The sequence below is a fragment of the Sardina pilchardus genome, chromosome 6 (genome assembly GCF_963854185.1).
Source record: "Sardina pilchardus chromosome 6, fSarPil1.1, whole genome shotgun sequence".
NCBI lineage: Eukaryota > Metazoa > Chordata > Actinopteri > Clupeiformes > Clupeidae > Sardina > Sardina pilchardus.
This window is the reverse complement of record NC_084999.1, coordinates 7,956,936-7,984,371: the sequence shown is the minus strand read 5'-3', so window position 1 is coordinate 7,984,371 and position 27,436 is coordinate 7,956,936. Positions and strand designations below refer to the sequence as shown.

The 27,436-nt window shown below is 39.8% G+C and overlaps 2 protein-coding genes across 4 annotated transcripts in view; one reads left to right on the top strand and one right to left on the bottom strand.

Moving 5' to 3' along the window:
• The window catches only part of LOC134082513 (collagen alpha-1(VI) chain-like), a 79,315-nt gene extending 76,660 nt beyond the window's left edge, over nucleotides 1-2,655 (bottom strand). The window contains exon 1 of the mRNA XM_062538274.1: nucleotides 2,614-2,655. The gene's annotated coding sequence lies outside the window, so the exon portion shown is untranslated. The remainder of the gene's footprint in view (nucleotides 1-2,613) is intronic.
• LOC134082512 (collagen alpha-6(VI) chain-like) overlaps nucleotides 1-26,799 on the top strand; it is a 32,337-nt gene extending 5,538 nt beyond the window's left edge. The window contains exons 8-48 of one of the 3 annotated variants that reach the window (XM_062538272.1): nucleotides 203-778; nucleotides 1,036-1,644; nucleotides 1,840-2,186; nucleotides 2,634-2,712; nucleotides 3,064-3,212; nucleotides 3,442-3,534; nucleotides 3,688-3,741; nucleotides 4,497-4,568; nucleotides 4,721-4,747; nucleotides 4,849-4,893; nucleotides 6,804-6,857; nucleotides 7,165-7,227; nucleotides 7,564-7,629; nucleotides 8,153-8,206; nucleotides 8,306-8,341; nucleotides 9,539-9,601; nucleotides 9,993-10,055; nucleotides 10,298-10,360; nucleotides 10,506-10,568; nucleotides 11,200-11,250; nucleotides 12,168-12,203; nucleotides 12,301-12,363; nucleotides 12,514-12,576; nucleotides 13,369-13,404; nucleotides 13,500-13,536; nucleotides 13,880-13,891; nucleotides 15,054-15,547; nucleotides 17,059-17,155; nucleotides 17,740-18,414; nucleotides 19,063-19,159; nucleotides 19,515-19,645; nucleotides 22,229-22,273; nucleotides 22,469-22,513; nucleotides 22,700-22,744; nucleotides 23,497-23,541; nucleotides 23,758-23,802; nucleotides 23,996-24,040; nucleotides 24,220-24,264; nucleotides 24,452-24,493; nucleotides 25,301-25,342; nucleotides 25,536-26,799. In XM_062538272.1, coding sequence (XP_062394256.1) covers nucleotides 203-778; nucleotides 1,036-1,644; nucleotides 1,840-2,186; nucleotides 2,634-2,712; nucleotides 3,064-3,212; nucleotides 3,442-3,534; nucleotides 3,688-3,741; nucleotides 4,497-4,568; nucleotides 4,721-4,747; nucleotides 4,849-4,893; nucleotides 6,804-6,857; nucleotides 7,165-7,227; nucleotides 7,564-7,629; nucleotides 8,153-8,206; nucleotides 8,306-8,341; nucleotides 9,539-9,601; nucleotides 9,993-10,055; nucleotides 10,298-10,360; nucleotides 10,506-10,568; nucleotides 11,200-11,250; nucleotides 12,168-12,203; nucleotides 12,301-12,363; nucleotides 12,514-12,576; nucleotides 13,369-13,404; nucleotides 13,500-13,536; nucleotides 13,880-13,891; nucleotides 15,054-15,547; nucleotides 17,059-17,155; nucleotides 17,740-18,414; nucleotides 19,063-19,159; nucleotides 19,515-19,645; nucleotides 22,229-22,273; nucleotides 22,469-22,513; nucleotides 22,700-22,744; nucleotides 23,497-23,541; nucleotides 23,758-23,802; nucleotides 23,996-24,040; nucleotides 24,220-24,264; nucleotides 24,452-24,493; nucleotides 25,301-25,342; nucleotides 25,536-25,735 — 4,967 coding nt within the window. In that variant the 3' untranslated portion in view covers nucleotides 25,736-26,799. Of the gene's footprint in view, nucleotides 1-202; nucleotides 779-1,035; nucleotides 1,645-1,839; nucleotides 2,187-2,633; nucleotides 2,713-3,063; nucleotides 3,213-3,441; nucleotides 3,535-3,687; nucleotides 3,742-4,496; nucleotides 4,569-4,720; nucleotides 4,748-4,848; nucleotides 4,894-6,803; nucleotides 6,858-7,164; nucleotides 7,228-7,563; nucleotides 7,630-8,152; nucleotides 8,207-8,305; nucleotides 8,342-9,538; nucleotides 9,602-9,992; nucleotides 10,056-10,297; nucleotides 10,361-10,505; nucleotides 10,569-11,199; nucleotides 11,251-12,167; nucleotides 12,204-12,300; nucleotides 12,364-12,513; nucleotides 12,577-13,368; nucleotides 13,405-13,499; nucleotides 13,537-13,879; nucleotides 13,892-15,053; nucleotides 15,548-17,058; nucleotides 17,156-17,739; nucleotides 18,415-19,062; nucleotides 19,160-19,514; nucleotides 19,646-22,181; nucleotides 22,274-22,468; nucleotides 22,514-22,699; nucleotides 22,745-23,496; nucleotides 23,542-23,757; nucleotides 23,803-23,995; nucleotides 24,041-24,219; nucleotides 24,265-24,451; nucleotides 24,494-25,300; nucleotides 25,343-25,535 lie in introns of those variants that run through there. The other 2 variants (XM_062538273.1, XR_009939632.1) reach the window with 2 other exon arrangements.
• The last annotated feature ends 637 nt before the right edge of the window (nucleotides 26,800-27,436 follow it).

The following is a 27,436-nucleotide window of genomic DNA, read 5'->3' as shown; positions in this document are numbered from 1 at the left end:
CAAAAGACTACAATCTTTCAAGAATCTTTCCCAAATCTTGTCAGTGTAAGGTAGGCTTTAGTTGTGGATTAGGAAGATATATTCTAGATTAACAATAGGCTACAACATGCATTGACAAACTCTAGATAACCACTGCTCAGACTGTCGGAAGGGTGGTTATCAGAGAGTGCCACCAATGTATTCCTGTTTCCTTTTTTTGCAGGATGTCAAATCGATATGGCAGACATAATCTTCCTCGTAGAAGGTTCACAGAGTGTTAGTCATGAACAGTTTCAGATTATGAAACACCTCATGTCATCCATTGTGAACAGTTCCTCTGTTGGAGGAGACCATGTGCGCATTGGGGGCATTGTCTACTCAACCGAACCACAAATCCAGTTTGATTTGAATCAATATGACACCAGGAAAGAGCTGAGACAAGCCATATCACGTCTGAGGCCTTCAGGTGGTGACACTTACACAAGCAGAGCACTGAGTTACGCTCTAAAATACTTCAATGGTGCCCAAAGTAAAAAACGGGGGCACAAGTTTCTCATAATCATCACAAATGAAGAGGCAAGGGATGATCATCAATTGGATGAAACATCTGCAAAGCTGAGAAACAACGGAATCAGTATATTTGGAATTGGAGTAAAGCAAGACAGGAATACACAGTTACCCAATCAGTTGTTTACTATGACCAACAACCATGACAGGGTTTTCTATGTGGACAATCTTAATGCCTTACAGATATTAGACAGAAAAATTTCCCAAGAGATCTGTAATGTCAACAAAGCAGGTAAGAGTTAACCCCTTCCTCAAATAAAAGTATTTTTGATATCCTACTGTATGTGTAATAAATAACAGCCTCCTCACATGAAGACAACATGTTGAACTACAATATTTGAATGTAAACTTTGAATGGAGCTGACACCAATATAGTAAACCACTGCAAGCCCTTAGAAAGTAAGTTGAGTCATGCAACATGCTCTCAGCGGAGAAGATTTCAGTGAATACAGTTCAAGAATGTTCTCTTAAATGGTCTCTCTCCCCCAGACTGTAAAATGGATCTGGTCATGCTGGTGGACGGCTCAGAGAGCATCGCTACTTCGCACTTCTCAATAATGAAGAAGTTCATGACGGACATGGTGAAATCCTTCAACATTAGTTCAAGCTTTCTACAAGTTGGGGTTGCTCAGTTCAGCACTCATCAACAAAAGGAATTCTACCTTAATGAATATGAAACTGGAACAGACATTATTAAAGCCATAGATGGCATAAAGCAACTTAAAGAAGGCACGAAAATTGTTCCAGGACTAAATTTCACTCGGGAATTCTTCAAGACTGAACATGGCAGTCGCAGAAGCATGGGTGTCCGCCAAACCCTACTGTTAATTACAGATGGAGAGACAGAGGAAGATGTTGAAACTGCTACTTATGATCTTCGTGCCGATAAAATAGATGTGTTTGTGATCGGAGTGGGTAGAGTCCAGACCGATCAGCTCCTCAAGATTGCTGGCAGTAAAGATAGGTTTTTTCCAATTGATGCCTATGAAGAACTTACTAAGATATTGACAACGCTGGTTGGCACGTTCTGCCCACCATCTGATGAACCAGACCCAGACCCAAACCCAACCCCAATCCCAAAACCAAACCCAGACCCAGGTAAGATATTTTGCCAATTTCTGTTATATTTTTCATTATGCTGAATTTTGCTAGTTTTGCTAGTTAGTTTGCTAGTTTAGTCCTCTCTCATCTACACGATGGGCATATGTTAGTCATCTTCTGCACATAGTATTATACCATTATTATTAAAAAAAAAAAAAAAACTAAAATAAAAACATGCACTGTTTTCTACAGGATGTAATGTGGACATTGCCATTGGATTTGATTATGCCAGAAGGCCAATCAACCTCCCTCTCGTCTTGGGACCATTCCAGTTAAAGCAACAACTTCCCAAGATAATCAACAAAATATCATCTCTGGATAACATATGTTGCGTTCCTAATAGCATCATCAAAACAAAGATTGCATTCAATCTGGTGAATAAAGAGGGAAAGGAGCTGGATTTCTTTCCATTTGAGGAGTACAACTCAGATGTTGTCAAAAAAGTGACAGAATTAGTGATAAATAAGGACAGTGTCTTTAACACGCCGTTGTTGAAATCTTTTGAAAAAGTTTTCAAATATTCAGCAGCTAAAGTGAAGGTGAGCATCACAACTTCTAGTTGCCAGATACTGTACATTATGTTATGCACATTATCCTTTGCATATACTGTAAATATACTGTATGTAAGGGCCTACTGTACAGTATATCTTCTTAAATTACTTGGTTTTCATGCTCTGTATTCCACTGAGGAAAACGCTTCTCTACACAAATATAACTGTTAAGTAGGGTTCAGACCAAAGATTCCCGACGAGACGAGCCGCGACGTTCTAAAACCTTGCGACTGCGACTCAACGTGTCTAATACTCTGCGACGGCTTGCGACTGCTTGCAACTACGTGCAACTTCTAATTCACACCGCTGCAACTCAGTCTCGTCGCGTCAGGAATCTTTGGTGTGAATTGGGTTTAGGTGTTGCGTTGTAATATTACAACACTATTCTGTTGTGATAGGTGAATGGAGTACTTACTTATCTGTATTATGTTTCAGGTGCTGATCATTTTCTCTGATGGGCTTGATGAGCCAGTGGAGAAACTGGAGTTGGAATTAGGCCATCTAAGGAGAAGTGGTAGGATATTAATTAAAGTGCATATAGTTGAGATAACAGTGTCTGACAGGCCATCCAGAATGTGCACTCATTTTTAGTAAATTGTGGTCTCATTGTACAAGATTGTGTGTACAATTTACAGTAGTATATAGTGTGCTCATTTGACAAAATTATGTGCACATTTCACTATGCTGTGCACACAATGTAGGAGAATGTGCGCACAATTTACTAAATTGAGAGCAACATTTTGTAAAATGAGCGCACAAATGAGCAAAATGAGTGCATGTTTTCTGGATATTCACAAAAAAATATCTTGCAATATCAGAACAGACAACTACAAAATGAAATAATTGACCCTAATAATGTACTTAGCAGGAGTAAGTGCGCTAGTAACAGTGGCTTTGGAGGGAGCTCAGAATACCCATGAGCTTCAGATGCTTGAGTTTGGAGGAAGTGTTGGATACCACAGGCCTTTTTCCATCAGGACGTATAATATAGAAGAAGCCATACAGAAAGAAATAGTAAGCCTTTCAAATCATTCATTCTCCGGCATTTCAGAGGTCAACTTTAATGCAAAGAGTACACAATGTTAACACAACAGGCCTATGATGCAGAGTTATTCTGCCTTTTTAAAAAACAATTGAAGAAACTCAAGTAAAAGTTGAGTCTGAATATTTTTGACCTTCAAATTCATTCCTACTTGGCCTTCTGACTCAAATAACATTCCATTTTCTGCCTGCGCCTCCTTAGGACACGGCTACAGAGAGGGTGTGCTGTGGCGTGATGTGCAAGTGCAGTGGTCCAGACGGAATGAGAGGACCACGGGGACCACCAGGTCAAAAGGCAAGGGCACACTGACAAGCTCCGAACCTAATATGACATATATATTACATTTCTGTTTCTATGTATTTCTATTTTTTTTTTTTTTTTTTTTTAATTTCAATAATGTTTTTTGAGTGTAATTTGAACTTAAATTCTTCTATTCTGTTTGAGCAGGGCAATCCAGGGTCCAAAGGTCATGTAGGATATCCAGGAGAAGAGGGCGGTTCAGTAAGTTTCAATATGTCAATAGAGAATGATGCAGATGCTTACAGTATGCATATGATGGTGAAAGGCCAGTTTGCCAGTTCCAATTTAACTTAGCTCTCCACATTTTCCTGATGATATTTGTGTGTGTGTGTGTGTGTGTGTGTGTGTGTGTGTGTGTGTATGATCCTCACTTTCCTTCTCTGCACAGTAACCTAACTTTATTTAAGAGCTTGGCTTTCCCTTAAAGATATAGTTCAACTGTTAAAAGGAACCCCGACTAGTAAGACATGTTGGCCTGTAAGATGAACGTTGTCGTCAGCTATAATAAAAGGTGGAATAAAACACTCCAAAATGTTTTAGTATTTACTAAACTGTAGAAAACCCAGTCAGTAGTAGGCCACCATGGGTATTTTTATACATTATTTATAGCTGACACCAATGTTAATCTTATAGGGCCAACATGTTGTACTAGTCGGGGTTCCTTTTCAGTTGGAAATGCAGTGGTTGTGCACATACACTTACTACATACTGTATACACAAGAGTTGCCACACATGTTTGATAAACTTGTCACATTTGCACAAAAGGTTCTGTAAAACAACCCAAGACACTCAGAGTCAAGGAGTTTGCAGTGACTTTGTATTGTGTGTCAGGAAACTGAAGACACGTATAAAGATATCCCCCCATCAAATCACAAAATTCTGTAGGCAACCAGCTGTCATGTACTGTACCTATGCAAAGGTTAAATGGTGAACCACATACAACCTCCTTATTTCAGGGATATAGAGGACCTCCAGGTCAAATTGGGATTCAAGGATTTGAAGGTTGCCGGGGCATAAGAGGTCAGAAGGTAGGAGTACTGTATACTGACTGGATAATTTTAAAACATTTCAATAAGCATGATTGTTGCTTCTTAAACGACTGCATGATTCGTTCATTTATGATGTATGGATGTACTTGGATATATTTGATATATATATATATGATGTATGGATTTTTCAGGGCACAAGAGGATACAATGGTGAAGTGGTAAGCAAACTATTTTTGAGTAAACTTTTTTACAATTTATTGCAAATAGTTTTTTATGACATACTGGAATGTGCTCAATGTGTATCAATCATGTTTGATAGGGAGAAGATGGTGAACATGGCCTGGATGGAGTTTATGGTGAACAGGTAGTTATCTCTCCTATGTCTGGGTTTTCAAATTATCCCTCACAATTACTTGTAGACAGGCATAGAACCAATTCGCAGAGTAAGTCTGCGATAGACCTCAAGTTTGCCTACAAAAAGTAACCAAAGCTGCCATCTTTGCCCATATAAGGAGGAGATCCAGATCTTAATTGAAGCTAAACTACCTTTGGAAAGTTGCATTGGAAGTTGGCTCTGGGGTAGCAAAGCTCAAATTGCCGTCCTCATGTAAGATCACAGTATCCACTAGAAGCAAGAAGACAAAACTGTGTAGAGCAAAACAATTTCTTCATGACCGCGAGAGTTTAACAGGTGCAATAATTAAAAATCCCTATATTTTCCAAAAGAAAGAAATCTCAGTACCGGATTTGGGCAAAGACAGTAGCCTTTTGCAGGTGAACTTCAGAGGTCTATGTTTGTTAATGCCATGTGAAGACCTTCAAATAGTTTTGCAAACATTGTCCCCAGAGCAATTTGGGAGTTCCTTACTCAAGGGCACAACGCTGGATGCTGGGAATTGAACACACAACTCTTCAAGTTACTGTATGCTAGCCCAGCTCCGTAACCACTATGCTACATCCGATTAGGTTAGGTTCACAGAGCATACATGTAACTGAATCAATTAATCTCAACCTGGCATTGTTAACAACATAACAAAACAAGTTATCAAATTGAGTATTAAATTGATAAATTCATACATTCGTCATCTGCACGTACTATGGACAAACACCAAAAATATGCCAGTTCATCAATGAAGCAACAGATATTGGCCGCGTTTCCCAAACACGACTTTCTTAAGGACTTAAGAAGGCTCCAAAGAAGGAATCGCTAAGAAGGAGCGCTAAGATACGGGTGTTTCCCAAACGCGTTCTTAACTGCCTTCTTAGGAGAATCTTAAGATCAAGCCAAAGAAGCTTCTGAAGAAGCTCTTAACGAGAGCTGTTCACCACGGTGGTGCTGAAACGGAATCAATCGATGCCAGGCAAATCGATCACCCACCCCTTTATAAGCGCACAAGTCACACAGCGGCCCGTGTTCCCCCTACAGGTGCAATTAGGCTACGCATGTATCGTGTGTGCGTGCGTGTTTGTGTGTGTGTGTGTGTGTGTGTGTGCAGGCCCGGGTGGCTAATCGGGAGATTCGGGAGGATTACCGGTGGGCCGTTATTTTGGGCCGGTGTGAATATCGTGAGCTTATAGTAGCCTATTATAAACTCATATGCAGATATGTTGAAAACGTATAACTTATAAACTTTTTAAGTCTGTTTCTTGCGCCAGTGGTCCACAGCCACGAGTGCATTGCAACATTGAAAATTGTTTTATTGTTTAAAAAAGTGGAGTATAGGCTACATTTCCCTGACGCAGCTTGATCACTAAAGCCTAGAAATCTAGGTGCCCCTAGCGGCAGGCTATGATCACTGAGCATTTGATCGCTAAGAAGGCTGTTAAGAGTGGGTCAGCTCGATCTTACGTTTCCTTCTTAGTGAAAGATCTTCTTAAGCTAAGAGCGACTTTGGGAAACACGTTTTTCTTTCACAGCGTTCTTAAGAGCGCTCCAAAGAAGATCTTGGCGTTAAGAGCTTCTTAACGTGTTTGGGAAACGCGGCCATTTTATGTCATGAACAGAAAAAAGGCAGATTATTTTACTTTGACGGCATCTGCTGATACAAAATGAAAATTGTCTGTTAGCCTTTTGGAATTTAGCTGTTTGGCATCCCATGAATTTCTGCTAGGGCCCCCAAGCATTTCAGTTATGAACACAGCATATTACAGTATATAGCTTCACTTGTAAAAGTGACTTGTGAATACTTTTGACCTGTCAGTGGTTATTTATTTGAACCAAATAACTGACATTTGAAGTTTATAGATTTAACATTTGATATCTATCCTTCACAGGGTGAAACTGGTGTGACAGGTGTTCCTGGAGACCGAGGAGAGCCTGGCAGCCCAGTAAAGTCTCTCTCTGACTGGTTTTCTATCTACATACAGTACACTTAACTTGGCTTGTAGCTTACGTTGTACCTTAAGTGTTATTGACATCTGAAAAATGATTGTTTGCCTATTCTGATTACAAAATGAGTTACACTTGGTTATTAATTAGCTAATCATCTTAGTTGACCAACTTAGGCAACCACAACATGCAATTGGTATGATTTCATAACACTAAATACAAGTCATACTGTAAATCTGCAGTGGCCCCTTTGTTGAAAGAGGCTCAATTACTTTCGGTACTCTATCATCGTCATGTGTGTTTCAGGGTGGACGAGGCACTAAAGGAGTGCCTGGCATAACAGGTCAGCGTGGTCAAAAAGGAGATACAGTAAGTGTAATCCCACCGAAAAATCAAATCTTGCGACTGTGCCGATAAACATGAAATTGTATGAATTATCAAGATACATGATTCTGATCATTTTCACGTCTGGAAAAATTTGGGATTAATGTCAGCTTTATTCAGCTTGCACAGGGAAATATAACTAAAGTCTAACTAAAGTTAGACTTTAGTTAGACTTTACAGATTGCCTAAATAATCCTAGTTTCATGCAAATACTGTATATAACATAAGGCGTAAGGCTTGTGATCTGATATACAGTAGGGGTGCTTCAGACAGTTCAAAAAGCATTTTTTCAAAAATGAGTTAATTGTGCACTCTGTTCAGGGAAAACCTGGTGCAGACAACATCTCTGCTGGCCAAAAGGGACAACAAGGAAACAAAGGAAGACAGGTTTGTAGAAAACTGAACTATAGGTCAGATATCAAAATCAGAGTCTGATTTATTGACCAAGTACAAGTAAATATACAAGGAATTTGATGTTCAAACTCTCTGATTTAAAGATGGGTATGGAATTTGGGATGGGATTTTGAAAATACACAACTGAAATAGTCCCTCCCTCCATTCGAAGAAAATGGACGCGCATTCATGCACGAGAGAGAATTCAGATGCGCGAGAGCGAGCCAGGCTAGGCACTCTTGAGCTGTATGAAATGAAATGCCAGCCTGGCGTCTGTACAGCACTATATGAGCTCTAGTCTCTCAGTCGCTCAAAAATGACCAAGAAAGCTAATTCCATACCCTCCCTTTTAACAAGTAGACATGCAGTAGTGAACTAGGTCAAGTATCACAAACATCATATCAATGTGACAATATGCATTTAATAGGACTTCAATGTGTGTGGCAGAGACAGATGCCAATAGGTATTCTGCTTTTGTTAAAGAATGCCTACACTGAGCTTTCTGCCCCTCTCACAGGGAGATATAGGACAGGATGGATTGGCAGGAAGAGCAGGAGATCCTGGAAACCTGGTATGCCTTCCTCTCTTATTAAAATACATGACTGTTCCTCAGACCACATTTCCCCCTTCCCTTCCCTGACATGATTATGTCGTCTTTCCTGTTTTCAAGGGCCCTGCAGGGAGAAGAGGTCCCACAGGCATTAAGGTAATCTTAATCTTACCTCACCTGATGCTAGAGATGCAACACTGTATCATTTCAATCAGTCCAAGGCAACAGATGTTTAATTAATTCCACAGTTACACACAGGTGGATACTGTCATAGACATTAGAGAGCTAGATACAGGGCCGGCCCAAGCCTTTATGGGGCCCTAAGCAAAATTTCATTTGGGGCCCCCCATACCACTACCTCAGCACCAGATGCTTCATCATCCCATAGGCTACACTGTGTGTGTAACATACCCACTATCATTACCATAATTTGTCATTTACTTACATCATACCGGTGTCATTCTGGCTGTTTTTAACATTACCAGAGTAGCAAACTCACAAAATTGTTCTAATTGTTTTGCATTTTTAAACAGAGTGGGGTGTAAATGTGTGCAAAATTAATTATACTATTTGAAAGTAACATCAGCAGACAAGACACTATTTACAGTAACAAGTTAACCAGTTTAATTTCTTTAGTTTTTGAAATTCAGAACAGACGTTCAAAGTTGTGCAAAATGTGCAATATGGTGGTGGTGAGGTGTGGTGTGTCTCGTCTTACGGCTTCTTTTTTCTTTTCTCGGCTCCAGAGGGATAGCTCCTTTTTTGAGACATAGTTAAGTGGCAACGAACTTCCACTTCTCGTTTCACATGATAACCGACAACCACGCCAGCGGTGTATGATATCTGCATGCCCAACGGTGGCAGCAACCAACAGCAGGAATCAATTTTGAGAATAGGCCTATAGTATTTTGCGAATTGTGAAAATAAAATGCAAATCACATTTATATGTGTAATACCATCTCGTTTCTATTATTCAATGATATTTTTTATTTTTACTTTTAAAAAGATATATATTATCGTGATCTTTTGGTGCTCTTGGGGGCCCTCTTGTGGCGTGGGGGCCCTAAGCGACCGCATAGTTCGCTTATCCCTTGGGCCGGCCCTGGCTAGATACAGTACCATATTGTCATTGAGTTCTATTAGGAGGTATCTATTATTATTATTATTATCTATTATTCATGGTTGCATGGGTCCAATGCGGTGTCTAGTTTTCGAAAAATCTGTAATGTCAATCTGTAAAGAATCAACTTCAATCTAAGACGTAAACATTAGCCTAGATATTTATAATACTCCTATAAACATTTAGATTTGTATTAATTAAACATTTTGGTATACATGCTCATGTTATTACAGGGATCGCGTGGAGATCCCGGAGAACGTGGACATCTGGGCCACTTTGGGTTGAAAGGACCCCCGGTATTACTTCCACCATCACCTCGAGTGCAGTCATGCACCACACATTAGGCATCCTAGATAGCGTTCCTTCTGGCTACATTTACATGGCACAGTGAATACAGTGAATCTATTTTTTTTTTTTTTTTTTTTTAAGAATTTACCAAATTGCTTCACATTGTCCCTTAGCTGGCCATTCTGTAAGGCCTCCCAGGCAAAAGAAATAAAGCAAATAGTTAAAAAAAAATAATGTGCCATGAAATGTCTCCGGCTTTCGGTTGTATGTCTAGGATGCCTTTTGCCTTTTTCTATAAAATCATACCTTTCAGTTTCCCTGAATGACTACATAGATATAAACATGAAATGCTTTTGTCAGATTTTCAGAAATGTTCTAATCAACTGAGTCTCTTTTCAGGGAAACAGGGGCCCCATAGGTCAGCCAGGGCAAATAGGGTTACCTGGTTTACCTGGACTTCAGGTAAGTCTCTCTTAGAAAACATCACAGAGAGCCAATTCTGTCCAGATTTCATCATAAAAACAGTCAATGTTTCAACAATGTGTCAACAGTAGTCACCATACCTTCAGCAAAAGTGTATGTCATACGGGCCACTATATTTTTTATAAATGTGTGATGGAGTAATCAAACAGTGTGAAACATAGTGAAAGAAAGGTGGGGACAAAACCAGTATCACCATAAATCAATACAATACTCTTCTGTAGGGACCACAAGGATCAACAGGTCACATTGGACACAGAGGAAGTCCAGGTCAGAAAGGGCATAAGGTTAGTCAAACGCATGGCCATCCATTCACACTCACACCTACACTGATCACTAAAACATTCCCATGTTGTTTATCATCCTCAGACCTCCATTGTCGAGTCCAGTTTGTTAACTTTAGACCTCATATTTTGCTGCATCTCTGTCTAGGGTCAACCAGGAGAACCTGGAGTTAAAGGACACATTGGATCTGTGGGCGCTAGAGGATTCCCGGTTTGTCTATTTTCATATTTTTTATACTCCAATCCTGGCGTAAGGTTGCTGATATTTGACATCAACAGCCACTGAAATGATCTCCATTTTGTGCTCCTGGAGCCATTTGTTAATTAGATTTCACACCCAGAGAGAAGAAATACTATTTTCTGATTGGCTGCTACTGTAGGTGGCTATTAGTTCTGAATAACGGGGCACCTAGACAAGCTAACTGCCCACCGTCATCACTGTTAGGACCAATGAAAGTAAATGTAGTACAACAATATGAACGTCATCTTATTTTTAATCTCAACTGTTAGTTTCCTTTAAGTGCTTTAAAGGCTAAGTGATAAGCGGGATAACACCTTCAAGCTGTTCTGCTATACGGAATTAATGAACTTGGCAGAGGAAACTTTACCTCGTCCATAAATTCTGTATAACAGAACACCTCGGCAGCCATTATTCCTTATAGAATGTCGATTAGCTAGAACAACATGTCTCACTTTAGGCCACTTTGTTTCTCAAACACCAGAGGCAGGCAGTGGTAAACATAAAGCTAATCATGAAATTGTATTTCATGTTAAGAGGCAAGAAACAACAATGCAACATAACAATGACTGACTAACTGTATGGGTATCATGACTACTTTCAGGGACAGGATGGTAGAGATGGCTACGGATTCCCTGGACCAAAAGGATCAAAGGTACAAATGAGTAGGACTCCCTGCCAGAAGAGATACTGTATATCAATGGGACCTTCCTGGATAAATAAAGGCTGAATTAAAAAAAAGGAGCTAAACGGGTATTTCCGTATCAAATCAGATAAGGTTGTTGCTGCACCATCTCAGATTTTATTCAAACCTATATCATGGGTCTCAAAAGCATGGCCTATAAAATATTTCTGTTCATGTCTTCATTTCTTTTCAGCGCTTAATACAACACTAAAGAGTTTTTGCACATCAAATAATGTTTCCAAAATCATGTCAGTGATTCATGAAGTCGTAACACTTCTGCACTCGCCTCGCGGCCCTCTATCGGCTATAACCGATTATAGCCGATTATAACCGATTATAGCCGAAACGTTTACCAAATCGGGTAGCAGATCTGTAGTTCGATGGAATGAGACAAAAGAAACTACAAATTGCTTCGATGTTGCAATACATCATACTTTCATAATGCAACATACTCTACCTTGTACTGTATGTGGACATCATTATTTGCTGGATAAACAAATAGTGTGCAAGTGACAGAGGAAAAGTGCTTTAGTGTTGCTTTAATATTACTTAAGTTTGACTTCCTAAAAACATATTATCTGGGAAGCGATGTTTGAAAACTAATGTCTTGAAAAGTATTTCACACAGCCAGCCTAAACTTGTAGGATGTAAGACAAAAAAAGTATAAAAATGCACAGTACATGGGATGGGTGCAACCAAATTCAGTCTGAGGGCAATGTGTCTCAAACCAGGATATATATGATATACTGTGTATGTGATGATATATATATATATATATATATCCTGTACTGTACATGTATATTGAGGTGATGTGTGATTACATGTGGTAATACAACATGCAATACCATTTCAATAAAATGTTAATGTATCGATGCAATCTTTTAAAGGGACAGCACGGTTATCCAGGCTATCAAGGACTCCAAGTAGGTCCTAACTTTAACACATGCTTATCACCAGACAAGTGTAGAATCACAGAGCAGATTAAAACATTCATGTTTTTGGTTTGTTTTCACCCCATAGGGCGAGTATGGCGCAAAAGGCCAAATTGGAGGTCCTGGAAGCAAAGGAAGCCGGGGACAAGGGGTGAGGACTGTCTTGCATTCAGTCCAATATTGTTTATTTCATTATTATTATTATTATTATTATTATCATTATTATTATTATTATTATTATCATTGTTGTTGTTATTAGATATTATCATGCTGTATTGATAATTTCACTATAACCCATCAGGGCAAATCCGGTAGGAATGGTCCACAGGGTGAACCCGGAACTCCAGGAATAGCTGGGCACAGGGTACGTTAGATTGTTTTTATTTTGTTTATTTTTTAAGCATTATCAATATCAGAACATGTACTGAATGTTTGTATGGTTCATTGCAAGATTAGACGCAAAATAAACGGACTAAAGTGTACTGTACAGTAATTGTTCTTTTCTAAGTTCAATACTAGGTGTTATTATGACCGCCGTGCTAGCAAACCTTTTTTTTTCAAGTAAGTTTGTGTCAACGATTCCTGGTATACTGAAAGACTGGGCTGCATGACACCTGTAGCCCCAAGATTGACACAGGACTATTGATTTTGTTTTGATTAATCACCCTCACAAAATTTGAAGTGTAGGATCAATATGACACCCTCTGAATGCATACCAAGTTTCGTGGAATTATGGGGGGGGCCATACAATAAAAAAATTTATGTGTATATTTAGTGATTGTACACCAATTGGCCTGTAGATGGTGGTGTTGAGCAAAGGGTTGCCAGTACTATATTTCTACAAGCAGACACAAACGCACACACAGACATAGGCTACACAAACACACACACAGACACGGACACACATGCACGCACACACACATTTATTTTATTTTTGTGGAGAGAATGTGCAAGACTGAGCAGCGGTCATATTTTACTGTTTTTTTTTTAATTATTATTATTTTTATTTTTAATACTGAGTGAATAGGCTGCAATTCCTCATTTTGCCAGTAGGTGATCCTGCTTATAAGATTCCCAGCTGCATTGTGTCCCCTCAGCGGGTGTTGCCTAAATACCTAAACTGGGTCGGAATGAAAGTATCCTGTTTACTTTTCAGGGCCCCAGAGGAGCTCCAGGACCCAGACAGATGAGTGTACGCTCATATTTTCCCCCCATAGTCATTCACTTAACTCGGTTTACATTGATGAGACTGCACCACATCTAACATGTAAACGCTATATCTTGTAGGACTGTGAGCTAATCAACTATGTGCGTGACAACTGCGGTATGTTGTAATTGTATATTTTTGTATGTATTGTATTGTATTAGTATACAAATTAACTCCAACTTAATTCCATTCCCCATAAATTGTGCAGTCAAGTAGAATATTCACCTTGGACAGCAACTTTCAACTGTCTATTGAGTGCATTCAAAAAAGGCCTAATCTTAATGTTTGAAACAAAAGGCAGAGATGTAATTTCATTGGCTGTGCATTAAGCCATATTGGTTTTTCATATCCACTGAATTTAAGCATTGCTTTCTGTATTCCATATATTTTAAACTTCATATTTGAAAAAAAAATCTAAAGTTCTGATTTATTGTTTGTGTTTTTATTCTTCTTTCAACAGCTTGTAATATGGGTGAGTCAAACACTTTATCACAAGTGTTAGAATTTAGAGATGTGTCTTGCCCAGTGACTGGTATACCACCTAAGGAATACCTCTTGATTAAGGAATAGAATTGCATATTCCTCTAACAAATTTTAGCAGTCCATCCCTATTCAGTGAACCAAATTTACCAAAGAGCTTACAGTACCTCATCCTATTTCCAAATCTTATCTGAGCCCTTTCCTATCCTTTCCTTTCCGAAATCCTATCCTAAAGCCTAAAGTCAAGATGTACCACTGTAGATTTATCCATTACTTTGAGAAATCTTTCAACAACAAATATTCAGACCTTGCATTGGCAAGGGCAACAGCGTTTAGGGTGGTACATGAGCTTAATTTGCCTTTTTTTAAGTATATTTTTTGGGTGTTTTATACTTTTATTGATAGCGACAGTGGAGAATGACAGGAAGTGAATGGGAGAAAGAGCAGGGATGGGATGGGATCCGCAAAGTACAACGGGGCAGGAATCGAACCCGGGTCGCCGGCGAGCGATGCAGGTGCCCCAGCCAGTTGCGCCACAGCTGGGGCTTAATTTGCTTTTCTGATCACACCTCGTATGGTGGGAGGCTCTGAGGAGGCTTAATCCCTACTCTGCTGCTTCTCCTCACCATGCTCGTGTGATTAGTTATCAGATTTGACGACTTAAATTTATTGGATTTTGCTGAATGCTACTGTCATTCTCCATCTTATGCTGTGCAACACATGTTCATAAGTGATAATGGATACCACCCTCGTACTGTATTCCTAGCCTGGGTGTTCCCATGCTGCCTTGTGCACGATTTCATTCAGTCTGGAAACTACCGCCGTAATTTTTGCCTGAGATAGGGGACCAATCACAGAACAGAGGGGAAAGCAAGACGATTATGAGCTATGCACAGACGCATTTGATAGACATCCGTGGCGCCCAATGAACGGATCTGGGCATTTTTTCAAATACGAGAAAATGAACGTTTGGTTGCCAGACCACGTCTCATTTGAGAAGTGGTAGGCGCTAGCCAGGCTACTGTATTCCAGAAATATGACATGAGTGGAAGTGGAGTTGGGTAAAGGAGGATATACCCATGTTTGTGATTTAACCATAAGAATGTTGCATCATTTTGTATGGTTCTTACTTAACAGATTATTTTAATTGGCAGGTCATGAGGACTGCCCCGCCTACCCCACTGAGCTGGTGATTGCCCTTGACATGTCTGAGGACGTGACCCCTGAGGCGTTTGAAAGGATGCGCGCCATTGTCCATCACTTGCTGGAGGACATGTCCATTTCTGAGAGCAACTGCCCCAGGGGTGCCCGGGTGGCAATTGTCTCCTTCAGCTCCAGTGTGAAGTACCTGGTCCGGTTCTCAGACTACCATCGTAAAAAGCACCTCATTGAAGAGGTGAATAACATTGCCCTGGAACACACCTCCAACCGTCGCAACATTGGGACAGCCATGCGGTTTGTGGCCCGGCATGTGTTTAAGCGCACGCGAAAGGCTCTGCTAATGCGAAAGGTGGCCATCTTCATCACCAATGGCGCCTCCCAGGATGTCAAGTCAATCAACACTGCGGTCTTGGAGTTCAAAGCCCACGACATTCACCCTGCTGTCATCTCCTTCAGGAATGTCCCTAATGTCTTACATGCTTTAGAGGTAATGTGAAAAGATTGTGAATCCTTGTTGTGAGAGGTCTTTTTATTACACAGGTCAGACACAGTGTCTTTTTTAGTCGCATACAATATGGTAACTCACACTGCGCATTTTAATGGGACACAACTGTTGTAGTCACTCTTCAAGACAAAAAAAACATTTTTCTGACATTTCAAATATACACTATTGCCAAAAGTATTGGGTCACTTGCCTTGACTCACATTCCTAATCCATAGGGTTTAATATGACGTTGATCCATCCTTTGTAGCTGCAACAGCTTCTACTCTTCTGGGAAGGCTTTCCACAAGGTTTAGGAGTGTCTTTATGGGATTTTTTGACCATTCTGCCAGAAGTGTATTTGTCAGGCCACACACTGATGTTGGACGAGGAGACTGGCTCTCAGTTTCCACTCTCATTCAACCCAAAGGTGTTCTGTTGGGTTGAGGTCAGGACTCTGTGCAGGCCAGTCAACTTCATCCACACCAAACTCTGTCATCCATGTCTTTGTAGACCGTGCAATGGTGCGCAGTCATAATGGAACAGGAAGCGCCCATCCCCACACTGTTCCCACAAAGTTGAGAGCATGGAATTGTCCAAAACTTCTTGGTTAATTCTGAATTATTCTGAGTTCCTTTCACTGGAACTAAGGGGCCAAGCCCAGCTCAGGGATGGCCCCTTCCTGTTCCAACATGACTGTGCACCAGTGCACAAAGCAAGGTCCATAAAGACATGGATGACAGAGTTTGGTGTGGATGAACTTGACTGGCCTCAACCTTTGCTTTGGGATGAATAAGTGCGGATACTGAGAGCCAGTCTTCTCATCCAACATCAGTGTGTGGCCTCACAAATGCGCTTCTGGAAGAATGGTTGAAAATTCCCATTAACACACTCCTACCTTGTGGAATGCCTTCCCAGAACAATTGAAGGTGTTATAACTGCAAACAGTGGACCAGCATCATATTAAACCCTATGGATTAAGAATGGGATGTCACTTTAAGTTCGTATGCAAGTCGAGGCAGGTGACCCAATACTTTTGGCAATATAGTGTACACTCAGATCTAACCAAAGATGGAACAGTGATTGTGTGACATCCTTTAATCAGAAATCATGAGCCTGCTCAAACTACACAACAGATCAATTGGGAATTTGGACCAATTAAAAAGTTTGTCAGATCCAATGGATTCGGGGCTAGGCTAAAATGTTAAAATCGCAGTCTGCCTGGCATTATATGTAACGAAACACACAGCATTGAGTTTGTTAATGTAGGCTAATTGCTGTGATTTAACATCGGATTTAACGCAAGTTCTGTGGGTAAATAGGGCAGAAGCATGAAGCTACACATTGAATTTTGGTTTGACAAACTCAGTAGGCTCAAGCATTGGTATTTACGACATTTATGATGGCAAACCTTCCTAAATTTGTCTGCAACCACGTTACATTGCTGTACATTTTCAAATGGTGTTTGGTCAACATCTGTGTTTGTTGGTAACCGAGCACTCTCTGATGTTGCACAGGCTGATGAAACCCGAAGCTTTATAGTGAAGCTGGTGGGGAGCGGTCAAGAACTGAAACCACAGTTGAGTGAGGTTCAAAAGTGTATAATATGCTATGGTACGCCAGTATAACCATTTTCTTATTGGTCTCATAAGTATGCAAGCATGTATTTATATTAGGTCAGTTTATGTAAGGGATAATGTATAGAACGCTGGTCATTATTGGGAAAACAAGTAGGCCTACCGACAGGGCGAACCGGACCCCGACACAAAGCAGAGGGGTCTTGTTTCGCCCTGAAGATACTTATTTTCCCGATAATGACCTGCATTCTATATATTATCCCGGGTTATTATCCGGCTACTTGCCAAAACGAGAAAAGAAACTTAGCACAATGTGCCTTTAGCAATGATAAAAAAAGGTTAATATGGATGCTTCTCAAATAGTGTGTGTACTGTTCAACAGCTGTATGTAGCTGTCCAAAAATAGCTGGAAATTGACTCTTTAGCTCTGTTTATTCATCTGATTGTATACATTCAGATTTGTTTACATCTGCATTGTAACAGCTGTGAAATATCAATTGTATTTAGAAAGGAAAATATCAGTCTATTAGTGGTAGTATACAAGTATCTCATAACCAAACTTGGATTATTTGAATGGCTCATAGTTTGTGATTTTTTTTAAATTTGTTTTACTCATTCCAGATCCATGTAAAAAAGCACCAAGCTGTTCCAGCGTGAACCAGGCTCCAACTCCTATCCAAGTGGACCTGGATCTGGCTGTGTTGGTGGATGGGTCACATATTGTACAAGCAGACCAGTACGGGGGCGTGAAGGAGCTCCTGGGTTCAGTGGTAGAGCAGATCACTGTGAGCAGTCAGCCGTCCAGGTCTGATAATCAGGCCAGAGTTGCCCTGTATCAAGCCTCCAGTGCATACAGGCCCACAGCAGGACAAGTTCCTGTCCAACAGGAGTTTGACTTTATGAGATTTCAAGACAGCAGTTCAATGAAAAGCCACATTTTCCAGAGCGTGCAGCAGCTTGGTGGTTCCTCTAGGCTGGGATACGCATTGAAGTGGGTCATTAACAGAGGCCTCCTAACGGCCACAAAGCCACGCAAGAACAGAATGGTTCTAGCCATTGTTGGTGGGGAAACAAGCCACTGGGATAGAGCCCAGCTTGAATATGCCTCCAAATTAGCAAGTTGTCAAGGCGTGGTGCTGTTCACTCTGACTGTTGGGGACACCTTCAACACCACCCAAGTGGAGGAGCTGGCCAGCCTACCGTTGGAGCAACATATGGTCCATCTGGGACAGGTGAAGAAAGGAGAGCAGGAGTACGCCACACGCTTCCTGAGAACCTTCCTGAGCTTCCTTAAGAGTAAGGAATCCCAACTGTGCAACTTCAACTTATAAAACATATTAATAGGCCATGGCCAACCCGCAGATACGGCAAATTCTCACACTGTTAGCGTCCTATTTAACAAACCAGGGTTCTATTAGATTAACAGCGCCTTTCTCCGCCCCCTACTAGCCTGGCTAACGGCACTGCAATTTACAAAGGTTAACAACTGGCCCCCAGTGTCTTGGCGAAGACAGACAGATTCTGTGTAAATGTATTCCATTGAGTTCATGATACTATACACCATAAGATGTTCCCATAGCCTTTGGAAGAAAAGTCCCACAAGCACTTACATTTGTAAATAAAAGATAGAAAAGGCCTTTTTCCTGGTATGCCTAAATAGGGTAATATATTTTGGAGACTGGGTGACTCAAAGATGCTACTCCAAGAGTAATCCTTATGGAATTTGGATGAGTCCATATCCAGGCAAGTTTGTCACAGTTCCAGTTGATTGGGATGTCTCTGTTTCTTGTCAGTTTCATGTAGAAATTGTTTCTCCTTTTTTACTAGAGGTCTCAGGAATAGCAGAGTGTTTGTATTGTTATTTGCATGCAACATTTTATTTACAAGTATAGTTTATATGCAATACAAGGAACTATGTTTTATATTCACCTCCATACTACACAGGGGGAATCAATACATATCCTGTCCCATCTGAAAGGTGGATGTGTCAGCATTTGGAGCAGGAGATAGACCAAGAGCCGACCATTGTTCTCATAGACAGGTAAGATGATAATGGTTTCAGAGACAGTTTATATTTAATATTTTTGTGCCAGTGAGTGACTAAGTTATACTCTGTACTGGAAAGCTATGTTGGCAAACTATGGCAGGCATGTATTTATTGCATTTCATACTTAGATACTGTATGCCATCTAAATCAACTAGCCTAAAATAGTAGCAAACTATTTTCATTTAATCTGCGCAAAACTAGACTTCATGTTTTGACTGAACAAACCCTCAGAAAATTGTGAAAAATCCCTTGCATATGTTCAGTGGGCAGCCTACTGTACCTGGCTAGGAATTCCTGATCTATATGAATTAAGCAAAATAAAAAAAAATATGTGTGCTTTTTCCATCAGCATCCCTTTACCTACTTCCAACTACAACCCACAACCATCTATCCCCAATTGGAAAGGAGATGCCCAAGTAGAGACCCTCTACGAAATAGAGCATGGAGTTAAAGAAAACACAGGCCGTGGAGACACCAGTGGTATGCTTTCTGCTCACGCCTCCTAGTCACATCTGATATCAGATAAACTTTCTGCAAAACTTGGGTGGCAGCCTTCATGAGGTCCATATGTCACATGGTGATGTGACCTGTAAACTGCACACTAGGGATGCAACGGTTTTCAATAATTTATTGAACCGTTCGGTTTGGCCTGTTCGGTTCAATAGACTCACCTAAACCGCAATATTTCGGTATACGCGACATTAAACTTTTTATTTAATACAGGGTTATTGCGCGCGCGTAGCCTGGGAGCGATAGAGAGGAGTGCTTAGGACCCGGGGGATGCGTTTTCTCTGACTGTTCAGCTTGCCTCTCGTCAACCTTGCAACAACCAATCAGAATTTTACTGAATTTCCCAAGAGCCAATAAGCGCGTTGAAATGCAAATGAAGGAGTCATGTGGGAAGAAACAAACTTTACCGGCGGCTGCATGATCATGGCGACATTTGAAGTAGCCCACGAACAAGGCAAAAAGACCGTCAGTAAACAAAGCACAGTGTGCATTGCAAGCACTGCTTCACAACGATCACCTAATAAAGGTAACACATCCAACATGTCGGCCCACTTGCGCCTTCATCACCCGGCTGTAACCTTAAGTGGAGCAGCACGGAGAGTTAGTTTGGCACCGAAAACCCAACCATCCATTGCTGCAGCCTTTCGACAACAATATTCCTATAATTCCCAAAGACATAACGAATACGACGGCGTATTAGGGCCACGTATATATACTTTGTAAAGACGCAAATTTGCCACTTTAGAAGGTCGAAAATTTGCCACATTATAAAGTCTGTGTGTAACATTGTAACCGTGGTTCTGCCCTGCGTTGATTGCTCGCTAGAGTAGCCTAAAGCTGCATTCACATACGTCGCTACTCGCCCATCTCTGAGCGAGAACTGTCAATGTAAAGTGAATGTGTTCTAGCTGAATGTGGCCAGGACAGGCGATGCGAGGACGAGCGATGCGATGTGGGCGGGTACGAAGTTAAAATAATTTTAACTTCCAGCGATGCGAGTGAAGCGAGTGAAGCGAGTACCAAATCAGAATGTAGAATAGAGATGATTGACAGTTAACCGAGGCGAGGAGCGATGTGCGAGTAGCGACGTATGTGAATGCCCCTTAAGAAAGCGTGACGCCGACACAGCTGAGTGTATTCTCTTTTTGATAGTTTAGCCTACTGGAAAATATTGTAGGGATGGGAGGTTATAGGAGATGGGGAGGCTGACATGTCATTCCAAACTCGGGTCATTTATTTTCCTGACGTTGTACATGCTAGGCTACGGGCAGCGGGAGGTGTCCACTCGAAAAACAATAAACTCACTGCTAAATCAGTCAATCGCTCGTCCACTCGTCAATCACACAACTCTCTCGCACACACACGCACACACACACACACACACACACACGACAGGAGACACAGGGGAAACAGACACTTTGTGAAGTGGCAAATTTGCCACTTTCTTCTCGGAATATTGCCCCCCCCCCCTGACAACAGGTTGCAATAATGTTCATTTCATTGTTCTAATATTTTTAATGCTGCACTGCACTTTTGTCTATGTTTACATTTTTTACGTTCATAAAAGAGGACAGGGCAGGCACTCCCAAATCAAATATCCATTTGAAACTACACATAATACTACCTCACCAATTATTTTGAGAAGATTTTCAGAATTGTTCACTACTTTTTTGAGGGTGTATAACAGTTAAGTATTTTCTTTAAATGTGTGAAGAACAGTGAGTTTATTAAATAAATAACTACACATTACTTTATGCTGCACTGCACTATGGATAACATTGCCTGTTTATGACAGAAGGCAATGATGGTGTTCTTTTCTTTTAATACATTTTTGTGATTCTGCTTCATCTGTGTCAGGCTATGCATTTAATATTTTCTCTGCAAGTGTAAGTAGAAGCACATTGTTGATTTGAAATAGAAAAGGCAAATATAGCCTCCTGTATGCTAGAGCCAAGATAATATTGATATATTGAAACCGAACCGTTACCGTGGCCCAAAAACCGTGATACAAACCGAACCGTGGCAAAACTGTACCGTTGCATCCCTACTGCACACGTATCTTATTTTATCATAATGAACACGGATGCTAATATGAAAGCAAATTTTATTTCTGTTCAAGTTAGATTAATTGAACAGAGAAAGCTGATATAGCAACTCTACTATACAACTCCGTAATCAGTGGTTCCTCCATGCTTTTTAAACAATCCGGTAATTCTTAGAAATGGGACAACTAATGTGCAAAGACAGAGCTCATGGGAGGAAACAGATGCTTAGACATTACTTATATATATATATATATATATATATATATATATATATAGATGCTACTGTAGTGAACATGTCAATCTTTTTGCTCCTCCAGAGAATGAGTTATTCTGTTGCCTATACAACTCTTCGGCAACTACAGTCACAATATCACAACAACAACAACAACACCACCACCACCATATCTTGTGCAAGAATACTTGTCTTAACTGTCTGTAGATTTTTGTTCATGTCCACTTAGGTTGTCTTCTGACCTGACTTTGGATGGTTTATGATTTGTGCTAACAGGCTATGGCATAGTCCAGCAAAGAGAAGATCTATCAAGACTGGAAGGTAGTAAAAGAAAATCTCTGACTGTATCCTTCAGTCTCTGAAGATATTTTCCTCTAAAAACTCATTTTCTTTGAGACTATGAGACAGAAATATAGTATCCCATAGAATCTACAGCAAAATGTAGTTAATACAATTCAGTCTTTGGAAAATACCAGTCTAAGGCCACTCAGGATGTGTGTTAATTTATGCCAACAGATTTTGACACAGTCCAGCAGAGAGAAGATATAACATCGCTGGAAGGTAGTAAAAGAACATCTCTAAATACCTAAATACCTAAATACTGACAATGCAAAGACATTTTTCAGTAAAATCTCCCTATCTATAAAACACATCACATAGCATGTATCAATATTTAGAGCACATCAGTATTTGGCCATTACGGTAATCACAACTTGACATTGGCTGTTTTAAAATTTGTGCTCACAGACTTTGAAAAAATCCAGCAGAAAGAAGATTTATCAAGCCTGGAAGGTACTAAAAGAAAATCTCTTGGCTCTACCAAACGGTCTCTGAAAATACTGGTTTCCACTAACACATCGTTTTCTTTCAGACTATGAGACAGAAATATCACATTGCATCTACTGAACAATGTGTACATTCAATATTTTGGAAAATACCAGTCTAAGGCTCCTAGGATTTCTTCTAGGGGTGGGAATTGGCAAAAGAATGACAATTCGATACTATTGCGATATTTGGGCCAAAATTCAATATTATTGCGATTCTAAACATATTGCGATACAACAAGTATTGCGATTCGATTCTGCGATATATTGCTATTCAAGTCTCTCATATTATTCAAAGGCATTACAAAAAATAAGGAAAATAACACTGTTCAACTCACTCTGTCATGGCGTGGAGCATATCAAGGTCCTTACTATTTGCTTTTTGTTGAAAACCGAAATACACTCACACTTTCAATGTGATGGAGGGTCGTCTATAACAGGTTGTGATTGTGAAGCCATTTTTATTTGAAATTGCCGTTGAATGCACAATAAAACGCCACAACAAGCGCCACCTTGTGAGTGTAATATCTTGAAATTCCCCTTGGGGACTCAAATAAAAGTAAAATAGATAATTAAATTCTATTATTAAGTATTGCGATACTTTGAGCTACTAGTATCGATATAATTGCATGCACAAAATATTGCGATACTGAACAGAATCAATTTTTTCCCCCACCACTAATTTCTTCTGACTTGACTTTGGTTAATTTATTCCAACAGACTTTGACACAGTCCAGCAGAGAGAAGATATAACATCACTGGAAGGTAGTAAAAGAACATCTCTTACCAGATCCTAAATGCTGTCAATGCAAAGACATTTTAAAAATACTAAAATATCCCTATCTTTGAGACAAAAAATATGATGTACTAGTATGTACAAAACAATCTAATACAAATAGATACGTATTTGGAAAACATCAGTCTTTGGTCATTGCAGTTATCATAACTTAACATTGTCTGTTTTATCATTTGTGCTCATAGACTTTGAAAGAATCCAGCAGAGAGAAGACTTATCAACTTGGGAAGGTACCAAAAGAAAAACTCTTGACTATTCCACTGTCTCTGAACATACTTTTTCCACTCAGACTATGAGACAGAAATATCACATCCAATCTACTAAACAAATTAGTTAACACATTCAATATTTAAAAAAAAAAAAAAAAAGGCTCCTCAGGATTTCTTCTGACTTAACTTTGGCTAATGTACTGTATGCCAACAGACTTTGACACAGTCCAGCAGAGAGAAGATATAACATCCCTGGAAGGTAGTAAAAGAACATCTCTTACCGGATCCTAAATACTGTCAATGCCTATCTTTGTGACAAAAATAAATATGATGCATGTACAAAACCATGTAATAAAAAATAGATATTTGGAAAATATCAGTCATTGAAGTTACAGCATCATAACTTAGCATTGCCTGTTTTATAATTTGTCCCCAAAGACTTCGAAACAATCCAGCAGAGAGAAGATTTATCAACTCTGGAAGGTACTAAAAGAAAAACCCACTGTCTCTGAAAATACTTATTCCACTAAAAATTCCCTTTCTTTCAGACTAAGAGACAGAAATATCACATTAAATCTACCGAACAATGTAGTTTACACATTCAATATTTGGAAAATACCAGTCTAAAGCTCCTCTGGATTTCTGAACTTTGGCTAATGTATGCCAACAGACTTTGACACAGTCCAGCAGAGAGAAGATATAACACTGGAAGGTAGTAAAAGAACATCGCTTACTGGATCCTAAATACTGTCAATGCAAAGACATTTTCCACTTCTATTTTGTTTAACAGATAGATAGATAGATAGATAGATACAGTAGATACTTTATTGATCCCCAAGGGAAAATTCAAGACACACAATGCACCAGCAAATGTGTTGTGCATAGGCTAATGCTAATTTAATCACTACATTTAGTGATTTAGTCATTGTGCAGGGTACAAGTACAGAGACAACAAAATACAGTTTGTGTCTAACCAGATGTTCAAAAAAGCAGTAAAGTGCAATGTGCTATACACATTATAGGCACTTGGTGCATAAGCAGTATAAGATATATAGTGCAGTGTAGATATCAGTATATAAAGGGATGGTTCAGAGTACCGTAATTTCACCCTAGGATCCCTTGCACCATGCCTTTTACCCCTTGGTCGAACATTGGTCGAGTTATCGCTATCAGCCGAATGGCTTAGTGTAAGCCCCTTTAGAACCAATGGTGTAGTGAATTACTCCACTAATAATGCCCAGAAACTCTACAGACAAACTTCTACAATAGTACAAATAGGGTCTACTCTGTACTCGATAAAATGAGGCATTGGAAAGTGTATAAGTACACCAGGAGTTTATTTAAATAACACTTGCCTGATACCTTCTACTCTCTGCTGCTACCGCTGATGTCACTCGTACTGTACTGTACACACATACAGTACCTGTACACATACGCATATGATGTCGACCCTCATTTCACAGTTTTTTGTTTCTACGCAAATAAATCTCTTGAATCTTGAATATTTATGTGCCCGCAGAATTTGACGTATTCCATCAGAGAAAGGATGAAACACTGCAAGGTAGTAAAAGTAACATTTTTGTATGTGTTCTACACATGTCTTTGGAAAATTATGTTCCGCTACAATATCACAGGACATCTGCAGGAAGATGTAGTGAATAGTTGGAAAAATACCTGTCCCAGTTTAAATTACTTATGGACATCAGATAGATCTCTTGCACCATAATCTGTGCCCTTTTGCTTGTCTTTTGCAGATGTGTGTACCCTTAGGCAAGATGAGGGGAAATGCCAGAAGTACACTGTGAAGTGGTATTTCGACACAGTGAAAAAAGAATGCCTTCAATTCTGGTATAGTGGTTGTGATGGCAATGGAAACCGTTTCAGAACCAAAGCAGACTGTGTGGCTCGTTGTATGAGGACAAAGGCAAATGGACCTGCTATTGACGCAAGATAAATGTCAGACTTCGACAATAAAAGTATTCATATCATCACATTAAATTAACTCTGACCACAAGAGGATTAAAACAAAGAGATTCATATACAGTATAATAACCAGGTGTAGTCAATTAGCAGTGGTTCTTAACTGGTCTGGCCTAGGGACCCAACATTACCCCTGGTCATTATGTCACAACCCATATCTTTTAGCGTTCAAGCCAAATGATACGTGGAGCGACATGGTAACTCCTGGCATCGCCTTTCAAAGTACTCAACAAGTTTGTCTTCGACAGTAGGGTGCCTTATTTCTCTGTGCCGTTTTGGTTTTGATGATGTCATGCTCTGATGTGTCAGCAGTTCACTGCACATCACACACTGGGGTTTCTTGTCCCCTTTTGTCCTCAACATACTGTAAGGGAATCCACACTTCAAAATATTGCAATATATCGCATTTCACCATACAGTATATTTACCGCTAAAATGATGTCCAACATGACCTGTCACCTGTCATTGTCTACTGTATGTCCATGGCAAAGACTGGTAAAATAAAGGTCTGACATTAGGTCTGATAGTGTAGCATTTTAAATGTACCACTTTTTTTTTCTTTCAACACAAGCTCTGCGATCCACCCAGAATAGTTCTGCGACCCACCAGTTCAGAAACACTGTTCTAAAATGTGTATAGTCTGAGTGATCACCGTTCTAATTTCTTTTCAAATCTTTGGAAGTAATCCGATTGTAGAATTCTGATGCACTGCCATTTCTTTTTTTTTCCATTGTGTGCTATCCTACTGTAGAGTCAGTAATTATACAAAGATGAGAAGCATTTAATCAGTTCAGTAACTCAGGTGCAGAATATACGCATTTAACAACACTGGTTGGTTTGTAACAAGTCTTAGCAGCACACAACATTTCAGCGGATTAGCGTAGCCTACTATAGTTTCAAACTGTCTTTGCTGGGCTGCATCACAAGGCAGTCTTCTAGCAGTTTTTATAATGCGCTATGACACTGATATCTGGAGTGAAAACAACCTCATGTAAACAACATTGTATCACTATTAAAATTGTGTTTGGCCTTATTAAACTTTTTGTCAGTATTTACATTTTACAAAAGTTCATGCAATTGTTATTAATCATAGTTATTATATTAATTCTGGCATATGTTAAAGGAGAAATTTGGCATTCTTCAAGCTACAGCAGGGTCTTTTTTTAAGACGAGTCTAAATTTTCATTTTGGGAAAACAACCAAAACAATGTTAATTGTTTTGTTGCCGTTTTGAGTAAAACCAGAATATACCTTGAATGGGGGCAGCTTTGAAGTAACTGTTGCAAGTGTAAAGATGTAAAGGATTTTTGTCCTTACCTGCTCTTCTTCTGGTCGCTTCCACCTTGTGTGGAGAAAGTCTGTAGCCTACAAGTCGATTACCGAATGCCAAGCAAGCTTCTGACAATGGTAAAGAAGGAGAGATGTTAATCAACTACACAGACTTTCTTCTTACAACCTGGCAACCGGAATGGTAGTAGCCTAGCCTAAGGTATAGCCTACCAAATTACTGAATCACTGAATATTAAACCTATCCAAAATAATCAACCTGCTGCAGAATTGCAGTCCAATCTGATGTGAGAATTGACATTGTGAAAACTAAGCGTAATGTTGTAATTGTGAAAACTAAGCTTAACCCTCTATGGGACTTATTAAGAATATCAATGAAAAAAATTCA